The sequence below is a fragment of the Peromyscus californicus genome, unplaced genomic scaffold, assembly GCF_007827085.1.
Source record: "Peromyscus californicus insignis strain IS unplaced genomic scaffold, ASM782708v3 Scaffold_21__1_contigs__length_65335640, whole genome shotgun sequence".
NCBI classification, from domain to species: Eukaryota; Metazoa; Chordata; class Mammalia; order Rodentia; family Cricetidae; genus Peromyscus; species Peromyscus californicus.
This window is the reverse complement of record NW_026294514.1, coordinates 44,191,653-44,206,754: the sequence shown is the minus strand read 5'-3', so window position 1 is coordinate 44,206,754 and position 15,102 is coordinate 44,191,653. Positions and strand designations below refer to the sequence as shown.

The following is a 15,102-nucleotide window of genomic DNA, read 5'->3' as shown; positions in this document are numbered from 1 at the left end:
GATCTCACTCTGCAGACCAGGTTGGCCTCGAACTCACAGAGATCCACCTAGCTCTGCCTCCCGAGTGCTGGGATTAAAGGCGTGCGACTGGCACTGAATTTATATCTTAATAAATCCCTATTAACCATTAAATAGACTCATGTGGTTTGGTCTTAACAAGTGGCACCCACATGACAAAAGACCCCACACTCCCTGTGGCTCCCGCCCACGGCCTCCCAGCACCTGCAGTAGGTTTGATTAGAGGCGCACAGGCTCGCCCGCTCGATCCGAGCCCGCTCACTCCGAGCCCACCTCGCTCGCACCTGAGAGCCGCTGGGTTCCAGCTCGAGTCTTAGGGCATCCATATATGGCTAACGCAGCAGTGACTGTATGGGGCCGTGATCTGTTAGAGCAATGGAAGATTAGTATTCTTCCAGTCCCAGAAGCGGACCATAAACCAATGCATGCTTCTGGGAACTGTAAGACACCATAAAAAAAAAAAACAGCCAACCATCCAGGCTGTCCATAAACAGAGCACAACAGCTGTTTGGGGGGAAGGAGGACAAAACAGCTTGACCACACAGCTGCCATGACAGGCTGAGCCCCAGACACAGCTTCTGTGACAGGCTTACTGGCAGGTAACACCTAGCTCCAGAAAAAGTCATGAGCTGACCCCACCCAGGGAGGGCCTGCATCTAAGGGGAAGTACCTGACATTCCAAACATTCCCTATATCCCTAGACAAATGTAAGCCAATCAGGGTTCTGAAGCCTGGAAATCTTCTCACCCCAACCTCTGCTATGATTAAAAAAACAAACTCGCCGGGCGGTGGTGGCACACGCCTTTAATCCTAGCACTCGGGAGGCAGAGCCAGGCGGATCTCTGTGAGTTCGAGGCCAGCCTGGACTATTAAGTGAGTTCCAGGAAAGGCGCAAAGCTACACAGAGAAACCCTGTCTCGAAAAACCAAAAAAAAAAAAAACCAAACTCTGCCCCACCTGATCTCAGGGCTCTCTGCTCTCACCGCTGTATCAGAGGGACCAAGCTCCAGAGCTTGAAATAAAGGCTGTTTTTACATGCGGGATTCAGTCTCAGTGGTGGTCTTTTGGGGGTCCCCATGATCTGGGCATAACACTCTGAGCTTGAAAATAAAGGCTCTTTTCTTTTACATATGGGATTTGGTCTCTGTGGTGGTCTTTTGGGGATCCCTGCAACTTGGACATAACAGTTGAACTCTTAGAGGTACCAATGGCCCTACTCTTAAAGCTAACTGACAAACCTATCTGGGTTGGGAAATGGCCTATGACAAGAGAAGCTACAATCCTTAAAAGGAAGAGGAGTCATGTGTTCCCTTCTTCCTGGTGTGATTGGACGGCCAGGTGCATTCACTCCCAGGCTAACAGAGGACAACTTCAGCTGTTTACTTGGTCTGTATTCCTGAGTGTATTTTCTCAATTTATATCTTTTTTTTTTTAAGATTTACTTATTTATGTACAGTGTTTTGCCTAAATGTATGGATGCCTGCAGGCCAGAAGAGGGCACCAGATCTCATTATGGATGGTTGTGAGCCACCATGTGGTTGCTGGGATTGAACTCAGGACCTTATGGAAGGGCAGCCAGTGCTCTTAACTGCGCTGAGTCATCTCTCCAGCCCCTTAATTTATTTCTTAATAAATCTCTACTACTCATTAAATAGACTCAGGTGGATTGATCTTAACACATGTATCCATACAAATATTTATGTTTAAGGTGAACAAATAAGGCAATAAGGCAAAATGTTAATCAGTGAAAATATTTCCGTGTTCAGTATATATATGTATATATTTTATATACATATAAAACATTTTTATAATTTCAAATTTTATTTCCAACTAAAAATGAATTCTTTTAAACATAAATTAGCTTGTTTATATAATCAAACATGTTGGGTTTTTGTTATTTTGATTTTTGAGACAGGGTCTCTCCATGTAGCTTTAGCATCAAGCTCACAGAGATCCACCTGCCTCTGCCTTCTGAGTGCTGGGATTTAGAAAGGCATATACCATGACACCCAGCAAAACACATTGATTATTTTTATACTATTAATAGTCATACTAATGGAGAATTAGAGAAATGGCTTAGCAGTTAAGAGCATTAGCTGCTCTTGCAGAGAACCAAGTTCCCAGCACATGGCAGTTCACAACCATCTGTAACTCCAGCTCACAGGAATTGGATGCCCTCTTCTGGCCTCTGACTGACTTGCACTCACCTAGGTACATGCATACACATAAATATTTTAAAAAGTTACACAGATGTAATTGTGTATACACACACACACACATACACACACACACACACACACATATATTTATGGTAGGCACCTAGGTCTTTAAAGGTTGTCATTATCTTTGGGGAGGAGGCTATTAGAATGTTTTCTTGGGGGGGGGGGTCACACCTTTAATCCCAGCACTTGGGAGGCAGACCTCTGTGTGTTCAAGGCCAGCCTGGGCTACAGAGTGAGTTCCAAGACAGGCTCCAAAGCTACACAGAGAAACTGTCTTGAAAAATCAAAATATGTGTGTGTGTGTGTTTTCTTACTACATACTTTAATTTCCAAACTTACCTATAGAATATATCCTTATCCATGGGGGACACCCCAGGACCTCAACAGATGCCTGAAACCAAAGCCAGCACTGAACTCTGCATATGCAGATGCTCACCACCTTGTAACAGTTATATCCTGACAAATCCATCAAAGGTTGAAAATGTGAACTGAAAATATATTTTGTTAGGGTGGAGAGATGGCTTAGTGGTTAAGAGCACTGGTTGCTCTTCCAGAGGACCTAGGTTCAATTCCCAGCACCCACATGGCAGCTCAAAAACTTTCTGTAACTCCAGTTCCAGGGGTTCCCACACCCTCACACAGACATATATTCAGGCAAAATACCAATGCACATAAAATAAAAATTAATGAATTATTTTTTTAAAATAAATATATTTTGTCAACCTATTGGGGGAACACCATAGCTTAGCCTTCATTAAACATGCTCAGAACTCCAGCACTAGTCTACAGTTGGGCAAAATCAACTCATACTGCAGCATCAGGAAGGCAGCAGTAAGACAAGCTGGCCTAAACCCAGGACTGCAGCTCCCGGGGGGACACCCAGCAGCCCCCTTTGTGCTGCTCTTGTTCTTTGGGGCCATTTTGGCTAAATAAGCACTTGTGGTCGTTATGCCCAGATTGCAGGGACCAAATCCGTATGCAAAAGCAAAGTCTTTATTTCAAGCTCGAGCTTGGACTCTCCATCTGTCCGACACAGTGGTAAGAGCGGAGTGCTGAGCCTGGGTGGGGTAGGGTTTTTTTTTTTTATCATAGCAGTGGTTGGGGTGAGGAGATTTCCAGGGTTCAGGACCCTGATTGGCTGACATTTGTCTAGGGGTATCTTGGCGAAAGAGGAATAGGTATGTGCTGGACTCAGGACATCTAATCTCACCTAACAGTTGGAATGTTTGGAATGTCAGGTACTTCCCCTTAGAAGCTGGCCCATCCCTGGGTGGTGTCAGCTTGTAGCTTTCTCCTGGAACTACGGAGTGCTGTCAGTCAGTAAACTAAAACTCAGGCCTACTTTTTAGCTGGTTTTTATTAAGCCTGTCATGGCAGCTGTGTGGCTAAGCTGTCCTGGGTCCCTTAGTCTTATAGCTGAGAGGCCCACAAATTGCCTCTAATGGGCACACAGTGTGTACAACACGGACACGCTAGACAAGGGTGATTCGCATCCCAGTGTGGGCAGAATGGATAGCATAAGGTTTCATCATGCTACATAAAACTTCACATTCTAGAATGCTCCATTTCATATTCTTAGAGAACTGGCTAATAGAAGTGAGAAACAAAACCTCCTAACAGTGGACTAGTGTGATCTAATGCTACCTTCGTGTTCAGAAAAGGAATCACTAATCAAAAGTGCACATTCCTAACAGGCAGCACTACATTCCCAAAAGAACGCCTCTCAAAGTATTTTACATTTTCTAGATTAATGTCACCCTTCACCGCTAAGTTACAGGTTTTTAATTCTGGTAACATCTTCCTACACGATTGAAAAAGTAAAAATATAATTTTAAAACCATTTAAGTTTTTGCAACTACACAGATTAGCAGAAAAGTGTAAAACTCAGAAGTGCTGGCCAGCAAGGTGACAGTGGGTAAAAGTGCTGGCCACACAAGCCCTAGCCTCATGGTAGAACTGCTCCCAAATGTGGCCCTCTGGCCTGTACACATGGGCCCTGGCACATGAACATCCTCATTCTCACACATACATATAACAGGATAAAATAAAAAGAATGTACTCTTTAAAATGAGAAGGCTTGCACCTTGGAACGGCTTCATAAGCTATTCAAGGGCTCATGACTAGTCAAGGGAATGGTTGAAATCCAAATTAAAATTTGTTGATCTTCAAAATCTAGGACGGTTATTCCTGCTGCCTCTCTGCAGGTGTTCACTGGCATTTACTTTTAAATAGACGCACAACTCCCCACTTCTTTTGTCCACCTATCAATGCTGACAGTTAGTTCACCTCTATTCTAAGCTCTGCCTTTTCTGAAAGGCTGAATCCAGGCTTCTTGAATGTTGAGCACACACTACCACTGGGCTACATGCCCAGCTCAGAGGTATACTTTTTTGCAGCTGAGATGGAGAGAAATAAACTACCCAAAGCCAAAGCTAGTCAAACAAGAAAGCCAGAGCTGTAACTTATTTTCCTTCCAGCCTTAGGTCACAGCAGAAGGCTTCCTTCCCAACATAATCACTTAGACTTAATATTTGAAGTTCTATGCTAACTATCATTGGTATAATACTATTCATACTAACTGGGTGGCAAGCAAACTATACAGCCTGAATTTCAATACCCCAAATTCTGAAACCACACTGTGAGCAATCTCAAGCTTTCAGCCACAGGCCCTGCTACGTAATAAACATACTTTAGGTACGTTATTCCTTGATTTAAGATTTTAAAAACCCAATCATTTTAACTCTATACTCCTTAGTGAATGAGACCAAAGGAAGCCCTCAACTCGTTCTTGCTGAACTGAACACCATCAAGCCAAGTCCTCCATGCCACTCCAACCTCCCTTTTGTCAAAAGTAGAATGGTAAAGCAATTTTGGAACCAAGAATCTAGTCTACCACAGGAAGCTTATACAAATCAGCTGCTCCATGTTCTCAGCTGTGCTCCAACTTTAAATGTAAACATGGCATCCAAGACTCTAGGATAGAGCGCCTCTCTGGCTCTCCCACCTGACACCTGTTCTATATTACATGAGTTGGACATCCTGGGCTCTGATGACTCGGCACAATTTCCTTTTTTTTCACTTCCTGGCAATAGGATTCATGTCTTAGTCAGTGTTCCTATTGCTGTGATGAAACACCCGTTATCCAAGGAAGCTGGGGAGGGAAGTTTATCCAATTTACAGATCCACTGAGGCAAACCAAGGCAGCAATTAAAATCTGGCAGGAACCTGGAGCAGGAGTTGATTGATGCAGAGGCCAAGGAGGGTTGCTGCTTACTGGCTTGCTCAGCCTGCTTTCTTATAGAACCCAGGACCACCAGCCCAGGGATAACGTCACCACCATGGGCTGAGCCATCCCACACCAATAACTAAGGAAATGCCCTACAGGCTTGCCTACAGACAGATCTTATGGAGGCATTTTCTCAACTGAGGATCCCTCCTCTCAGATGACTCTTAGCTTGTGTCAACTTGACGTGAAACTGCCCAGAACAATTCCCCTACACCGACTTATTTCAGTAGGGAATAATCTTACCATACCCCCAACACCACCCTTACTGAGCATAGGGAGAGTCCAGTAATAATGCAGTAATATCTAAACTAATATGAATGAATACCAGATGATAAAAATAATACACAACAGCAAGAACTTATGGCCATTGTAGGCAAAATCATGTCTCAAACCTTGAATTTTCTAATAATTTCATTTTTATGCCATTTCATTTTGTAAAACCTAAGACACCCACACCACCCACCTGTAGACACACACAGAGGCCTAATGGAGTCACATAAAAAAAAAACCACACCCACGCTTGTGCACTCACCTTTTTGTAGTTGTTTTCTTCTAAACAACACATACCTATAACATAGACATTATCAGGAAACTCCACTCCCCCCAGTTCGGGTGGTGAGACAAAAGCCAGCAGTCCTTAGGAACTACCAAATTTCTTATCACTGGCCGAAGGGAAGAACGGCTGTCTGTGGTGCCTACTAACACACCAAAGCACACGCTTGGCCCCCTCAGTAACATAAGGAGCTGTTACAAATTTCAGAGCCCATAGGGCATCCTGGCTCTTCTCATCCCACCCCTTCCTTACTCTAAAAGTCTCCATCATGGGCTTCCCAACCCCCAGGTTCTCATTCTAACACTGGTATTTCAGTCATGCACTCCAGGACCTCTCTCTTTTGTCTTCCTCCTTTTTGCCTCTCTTGGTCCTCTTCTGTCTTCTTCCCTCCGTCTCCCCTCTCCTCTCCTGGCCAGGCCCAATCTGCTAGCCACGTTCAGCCTATTACTTTCTCTCTCTGCTCTGGAGTCTTCCAGATGCCTCTGCCTGTTCTCTCCATCCTAGCTACAGTAACAAACCTCCACTTATCCATACCTTGGAGTGGCCATGTCCTCGGTTGATACAGACATGTATTAGCACTTTGGAGGGTGGGGTTGATCAACTGTCCTGAACAGCCTTCCTAGAGATATTCAGTAGAGAGCCAAGCTGTCTACGGTGGGATCAACATCTGTGCCGAAAGTGTGGCAAAGTCCCACACCCAACAGACCTTGTGTCAACGCCAGGCACTGGCTGAATCAACAGGTTTCAGGATGCGGCAGGGACTATATACTGGGACCACTTCAGTTCTAACCTTGGCAGCAAGGGAAAACACGCCAAACACTTCAAGGGCATTATTTGGGCTGAAAATAAACTAGACAAGTATTGAGTAAGGGACACACTTAGGTTCTGACTACCACACTGTCCTAATGGCAATGACATACAAAAACCCTGACATAATGAACTCATAAACCTCAGGCTAACAGTCTGAAGGAAACAACAGGGGAGAACATAAAGGCTTTCATAATACTGGCCCCTAAAAGCTCTAAAGCAAATATGAAAAATGGTTAAAGTGGAGGAAAACTTTAAAAGGAAAAAAGTAAATTAAAGCCAATGAGGAAGGAAACAGAATTCTGAAGCCATCAGTTCACATTCTTCTCACACTACTGGAACGGAGAATGCACCGTGCAGATGTATTAACTTCACTCTCTACTGCCACCTAGTGTGCTTTTTACGAGTAAGAAATCAAAGTATTATCTATTTAAATAACTTAAGCATTATCTGTTGGAGACCTATGAGTACCTCCCCCTATTCATCTTAAGATGCAGACTTTATTAACACAAGCTTTGGCATTTCATCAATCTATGTTTAAGAGAACCTTTAAGCATACTCATCAATGAGGACAAGTTTCTTACCAACTATATACTTACCTCCTGGAAATTCCCACCCCGCCACCTTCCATAAAAGGAGCCATTTCACCCAATTCAAAATTGCCATCTTTTTAACTCTGAATTATTAGTGGGGAAGGGTTGTGCATATGCAGAAGGGCAAAGGACAACTTCTGAGGAGCTGGTTCCCTTCCCATCTTGTGTGCATTCTGGATATAAGGCTCAGGTTTGCTTGGCAAGCACTGTACCTGCCGGGCCACTTCACCAGTCCCCAGACTGAGACTTCTACTGAGGCATCCTCTCATCAGAAAACAGATTTTTGTTAAGAAACTGACTTCCTAAAACATACAAGCCTCCCCATCAATGATTTCCTAGAGACCCAAATGGATTCTTTTTTTTTCCTTCAGGATGAGAATTCACTTATTTGGTAAACATGCTCACTAAATTTTAAGTTTTATAAGCTCCACCTTATGACAAAAGTACCTCAAACCCCAAATACTTGGCAAACAGGGCGGGGGGAGGGGAGGTCAAAAGCCCTTTCAACTCCCTAGAGTTATCTTTAACTTCTTTCAAATGAACTTTTCCCAAGTCTAATACATTTACCTTTGATATTATATAAATTAGCAATATACTCTGAATTACAATAGACAAAATACGTTAATCACAACTATATTCAAACCTTTTCTGAGCCTAACTTCTACCTAGTTAGGAAACCTGACTGCTCCAACATGAAACAGATCTCTCAAGTAGTAAGTACACTTCGCTTGCCTTCAGAGCTCATTTCATGTAGTTTCAAATAACTTTTAGGCAGCATCCTAATGGCCTGTACAACTTTGATAGGGACTAATTTATCCTACCAACAATGTTGACTACAAACTCATTAAAACCATCACTTGGTTTAAAAGCAGCATAAGGGTTCCAGGATGCTAAGCATACCTGGAACACTGACCTCCTCTGGCCTCTTATTTTGGGAATAGGTTCTCGTTGAACCATCAGTGGAGACACAAAATCACTACAACTTACTTTAAGCTCATAAAAGTTCTTGTTTTTATTTTGCACTGATAGTTTACATTTGCAAATTAAAAACCTCTACCAACAGCCTGGACTTTAGAACAATGGCATATGTACGAAAGAATAAAGTAACTTCCAGCTTCCTTTCTGAAAAGAAAAGTAACTTCAAAGTTTCTTACACGTAGGAACAACTGGAAACCGAGAAACAGTTCTTAAAAGAAATAGAACTGAAAGGTGTAATTAGGTAGAAGTGACCTACAGGCCAATCCAATGTGCCATCATGAAATGTCCACATCCTTAAGCAAAATGTCCTCACGTTTTTCCAGGGAAGCAGAAAAATAGTTGTACATAATCTCTGACTTTCTTAGTATGAGCAACACGATAAAGTCAAGTCAAATGTGTAGAATAATTAATGGTGGGCTGCATACTTCATTTTTATATTTTAAGTGCTTAAAAATATACACATTTCTGCAATCAGAAATGCATGAAGATTATTTACAAGTAATTTCTCTAGGAATCAATGTTTAAACTTCCCACCAGCACCAACCCCTAGATGACTAGGCATTCCCAAGATGCCACTGTTGGTGCATGTAAGTCTCCAGGTATGGCTTCTCCTCACATACCATCAAATACAGACTGAGAACTCAGCTGCTCCCATATCCTACTACAAACTAATAAGCATGAGACTGTTCAAATAACTATGTTTTTAATGTGAAAAGGAAAATGACATTCCACTACAACTATCCACACATTTTAACTTCTTGAGGCTAAAAAAAAGTCCATTTATTTAGTTTCTGATTTATTTTTTTAAAAAGTTGGCAGGTGTTGGTGGCACACGCCTTTAATCCCAGCACTCAGGAGGCAGAGCCAAGCAGATCTCTGTGAGTTCAAGGCCAGCCTGGTCTACAGCGCGAGATCCAGGACAGGCACCAAAGCTACACAGAAAAACCCTGTCTCAAACAACCAAAAAAAAAAGTATTTTTCCCTAACTAACAAAGATCAGATTTAAAATCTATGAACACACCAGAGTCACTCAACAAGAACATGCAGAGCTCCTGGGAACCTTGTGTGATGTTTCTAAAGAGGCCAACCACAATTGGAGGGTGCTTTCTGATCTTGCTAAAAGGTCAAATTTTTGTTTGCTTTTGACTTGTTAAAACCTGCCCACGTGGAGTATTTTCAAAAGTAACAGACAAAAGTCACGCCAACACTGCCACCATCAAGAAAATTCTAAGACACCTGAAGAAAAATTCTAAGTATTGTTGGACTAGAATTTGTGAGCTTACATTTTTCTCCAAGTGTCTTTGTTAAGGTAGCACAGAATATACTCAGAACACAATTCCTTCTTGCAAATACAAGAATGAGCAAAATTAAGGTACACTGGATAAAGAAAAACGGAGACTGCAGTGCATTTGGTGTCGTAAGGCCTTTCTAGACTGTAATTTCAGTGTTAGCTCTAATCTTTTCCTTGTTTACATACATAAAGCAAAAACTCTAACATGTAAGGGTGAAGACAACTCATATATTATCTGTCAATAGAGCTGGACTTCTTTCCAAGTACAACTTGGTAAGAAAATAATCTGATCACATTTCTCAGAGCAATTAAAAAGCACCAAAAATCAGGTGTCCTATAGACTCAGAGCCATCTCCTAAGAAAGGCAGTTAAGAGGCCCGTGTGTATTTTCAAAAGATGCTACATAGACTATAATCTACCTCAAAACCAAGCACTAGATAATGAACTTTGTAAAGCAGACAATGTACTTTACACCCATCCCCATCAATGGGACAGACACTGCAGCCTCAACACTAAAACACACACATCAGATTCAACAGTAGCCTGTACTCTCATGGTATGAAGTCTCTGTTCAAACTCAAAATGCTTTATTTTTTTACAGCTACAATCAGGAAAGCAGACTTCTGGTTTTAACTGTCTCCAAGAGTCTGTGAGACACCGGTGAAGTTCTCCTCAGCCCTTCTAAGGCTTCAGACTCCTCAGCTACAAATGAAGGGACTAAGAAACAGAACTAAATTGCAGGGAACATTTCTATAAAACAGGATTTTCTTTTTCCTTTAAAAAGTAATTTAAGCACTACCAAGCTTGAACTTATCACCAATAGTCATTTTATAGAGAACTTTAAACTTTAAAAAAACTTTAAACTTTAAAAAAAAAAAAGGGAGGTGCTGATTCTATACTTATGGGATGAAAATATAAGATTTTTATCATGCTTTTCCAGTTGCGGGGAGGGAGCTTACTGTGGCAGTACTGCATACAGCAACAAGGACATTACTTGCAGAAGCAAGCTAGTAACAGCTAAGCATTAACTTCTGGTTTGCTTTTTGTTGTTTTTACAGTTAACTCATACATAAGCAGGACGTTTTATTAAAAGTTATCATAGAATATAACAATACATCATATATAACCCAAGAAATTCAGGACAACCTAAATACTTGAGAACATTTCACTTTCATAAAATGTGCACCGACTTGTAACATACTTCACTGCACATTAAGCCCCACAACCCAATTTCTATTCCAAGAGAATACAACTTTTACAAAACCAACACCTAGTTTTGAGAACACAAATTCACCTGTAATAAACTATACTCAGTTAAAAACAGGATATACTTTCTGATTCTAAAATTGCTTATCTCAATATGAATAATTTAAATTAAGACCTAAGACTAAGGTTCAGGGAAGCACTAGTCTATATACAACGATCTTTCAAATTCCAACTATGTTTCACATGGCTAACAGGCTAATCTGCAAAAAAATAAAAATAAAAAAGTTTTGATTTTCAAAATATTAATCCCCAAGGTTTGCTGAGTAATACTAATTTCTATAACAGAAAAACAACAATTGTTTTTTAGTATTATTAAGAAATACATTGCCAGGTGGTAGCAGCACAAACCTTTAATGCCAGCAAAGGTAAGGCGGAGTTCAAGGCCAGCCTGATCTACAAAGCAAGTTCCAGGACAGCCAGGACTGTTATACAGAGAAACCCTGTCTCAAAAAACAAAAACTAAATACATACATACATTATAAAGCAGAAGTATGTAAAGTACTTAAAATTCAGAACAATTTATGTCCTCTTTTAGAAGACAGCTTAAAAAAAAAAATGAAACCCTGGTAAAAATGGAGTAAACTGAACAATGATACATAGTCAGCTGGCATACACGAAAATCATTAAAATTATAGCACTTTTATATTTCTTAAAATCAATTATGGTCTTCCAAAATACCTGCATTAGCTTGAAATTCTATTCATTAACAAAAAAAGACTGAAGACTTTTAAGTTACAAATAATGAAGTACTGGGGAAGTTTCACACAAGAGAAAAGTATGCATTATAAAGTCCCACTTCTGCACAGTAGACTTTCTGGCCGCCCTGCTCCAGCCCGCCGCAGCCCACCGCAGCCCGCCGCAACCCAGCCCCAGCCCAGCCCCAGCCCAGCCCCAATGACATGGCAGACACAAACAGGCTATCCGAGCAAGAATCTGTTAACAGTTTTATTTTTTTTTATGTTAAATACCATGGGACAGGATTGTAAGGATGAAAAACTCAGTCAACAAACTGCCTCACAAGGGATAAGAAAAATTCTGCCATGATATTAGCAAAGGTAAAGGAGAAAATTTACACAGTAAGAGGCACCATTTCCCCACAGAAAACCTCTTGGCATTTCCTGAATGAGTGAGATTAGCAATCTAAATAAATCATATTTCAAGAGGTAACAGCAACAGATAAAATTTAAAGGGATTATTAAAATAACATTTACAAGACTGAACAATTCTTGAACTCTTATTAAAACCACAAAGAAAGAACAATTCTTTATTTATGAATTTCATAAAGGACTGAATGTGCAACTGACATCTGCTAGTGATGATCTGATAATATACAGTTTGTCCAGTAGCCGAACAGTTTGTTTTTATTGTGTTTTCTAACCGTAAGAGATCATTAAAGGCAAAGCCTATATGACGCTGTACACACAAAAAATGGTCACCGCGGGCCATACTACCAATGAAATGGTAGGTAAACAAATCTTTTTCTGGTCGAGAGAAAAAAAAGAAATAGCACTCTGCATGCTTCACTCTACAAGATGAATTTCCCTAGAAAGAATCCGATGAAAATGGCTGCAATTACAACCAGAAGAGAAGGAAGAGGACTGGTGACGTTCTCTCTGAAGGATACAGCTGAGGTGGATCCTGGTTTATCCGAATGTGCTACCTTTCGAAGCCTTAGGCCTTCATCCTGCAGGAAAATACACAGAAGAGATGTTTTAAACAAATACACACAGCTAAGTGCTGGAGTTAAAAGTTCCTACAGACAGTAGGAGGTCAGTAGATGTGCATGGCTAGGAATAGGAACAGAACTAACTGCTGTCTACCTTGGAACCTGTGGAATTGGGACAAATTCTACAACTGGATAGAAGTGATAGCTGAGTAATTCTATAACTCTGCCTGAACAATCATCACAATCAGTGCGTTCATGTGATGTAAATTACACCTCAATAACACTGACTTTTAAAACAGAAGCTGAGGCGTGTACTCCTATGAAACCATGTAAGCTTACCTCCAATATGCCCCATGGTATTTGACATCAGCCAGAGACTAGCAATAGCACACTACTCGGCAGGTTCACTGACTCAATCAATACAACTTGAAAATCCACATGGGAGACACCCACTGCTTCTTCGTGTTAAAGTGCCTCACTTACTCCACATAAAAGAAGAAGCTGCTCCCTTCTTACTCAACGGTTTCACGTAGCCCTAAGTTTAAGTTTCTGATAGTCATACGTTTTTAGATGTTTCTTAGGAGAAACTCCTAAGAAAGCAAGTTTCTCAAAGCAGGTGGTTGTTATGACAGTATGTGTCATGTGGTCCTGGGGTAATTACAGACACCATTCCTCAACCACACTTACATAGCATCTCCAACTTCACTACAGTTCAATTTACTATTCTGATATTAGGGTAGCGTGAAAAGTGATATACATCATTACCAGCTGTACTCAATTCCGTTCCAGACATGTGCTATATCCTCTCATCATCACACTATTGCTCCTAGCCAGCCACAGGATCCCAGTGCTAGCGTGCTGTGGAGCTAAGCTATGCTAGAACATTTAAAAGGTTACATGCATTAGGTGTATTCTCAACTTGGGACATCTTCACCTTCCAATGGGTTTATCAGGAATATAATCCTATCAAAAGTCAAAATATATCTGACCACTAACTAAAATATACCTATTTCACTTCCATTACTGGATTTTCAGAAACTTCGCTTCTTTAGTCTTAAACTAATTATCTTCAGGTAGTAAGAGCAATCATATGAGTTAAATAAAAAAAAAATTAGCACCAAGATTAAATATAAACATACAGAGACTGCTAAAAGATACTAACACATTCTTTGTACCTTCATTACAATGAACTCATTTTCAACCAAGAAAACTTACTCTCAGGTGTCGGTTTTCTTCTGACAGCTTCATCATTTCTCCCTGAAGTCTCTTACATTCTTCCATCAGTTTCCTTGTTTCCGTATCATTGAGCGAAACACTATGTGGTTTTGGCAGGGGTCCATCTTGTTTGGATGCATTCAGTGGAACAGCTTTGCTAGGTTCCATATCATTCTGTATTTCAAAGATAATGGGAATCTTTAACTAAAAACATTTATGGATTTTAACTAATAAAAATCTAAACTCTACATCTTTTCTAAAATGTCCTAAAAAGGTGACAAGTTTCAACTAATCATTAAGACTTTACTAGTACCAAATATGGTCATGTGTAGACATTTTCAATGGAATGTCAATAAATACCAGCAGTTATTACATAAATCAAAATAAGCAGCCTATTTCCTCTACTCCTGTACCCTTGGCACTTACCTTAACATAGCACTTAAAAGGTGTCATAATAATTTATCTTTTACATTATTTCCTCCAGAATTTCAAAAGCTGGAAGAACAGCCATTTCTCTTTATTATTTACCCCTAAATACGTGCTTTGACCAAGACTAGTCAGACCAGGAAAATATGCTGAATGACTAACTCCAGGTAATTTTCAATGGTCTGAGTCTACAATCAAACGAGGTTTTAGGAATTGGAAAGTACAGGACAGCCTCATAATCATTCCAACAAAATTTGCAGCTGCCTAAGAACATAGAGACAAAACCAATCTAATGTCTACTAATGGAATAAAGTAACTAAAAAATACAAATATTGAAAGGGAAACAGTAAACAAACAGATCACTGCAATGAATGGAGGAAGCTATCTGTGGTCTTCAAATTGTTAAGATTATCCAATTAGTGTGATTCATTGTGGTATACTATTTAAGAAGTAACTTAAGACACCTTTCAAAACTGCAAGGTCCAAATTCATCCTTGTGACTAAGCCTGTGATCCAAACTGTTTCCTTCATCCCAACATCATTTATGCCACTACATACCGTAATAGCATCAATATAAAGTCATTTTTCATTCTTGATTTTTAACTGTTAAAATTTTTAGAAGGCTTAGGAGGTTAAGTCAGTAATAGAGCATTTGCTAGCAAGCTTTATCCAGATATAAACTGCTAATCAAGGCATTTATAAAATTAAATTTCATTGACACTGCATAGTAGTCATTTGAGCCAAGATCAGAGGCTGTGCATAACCATTCTGGCTGCCAGTG

At 40.4% G+C, this 15,102-nt stretch overlaps 1 protein-coding gene across 1 annotated transcript in view; it reads right to left on the bottom strand.

Annotated features, from left to right (window-relative positions):
* Positions 1–11,932: 11,932 nt before the first annotated feature.
* Positions 11,933–15,102, bottom strand: part of Vapa (VAMP associated protein A) — a 34,569-nt gene continuing 31,399 nt past the window's right edge. Inside the window, exons 5-6 of the mRNA XM_052750219.1 lie at positions 13,896–14,069; positions 11,933–12,698 (exon numbers count right to left, since the gene is read on the bottom strand). Coding sequence (XP_052606179.1) covers positions 12,540–12,698; positions 13,896–14,069 — 333 coding nt within the window. The 3' untranslated portion in view covers positions 11,933–12,539. The remainder of the gene's footprint in view (positions 12,699–13,895; positions 14,070–15,102) is intronic.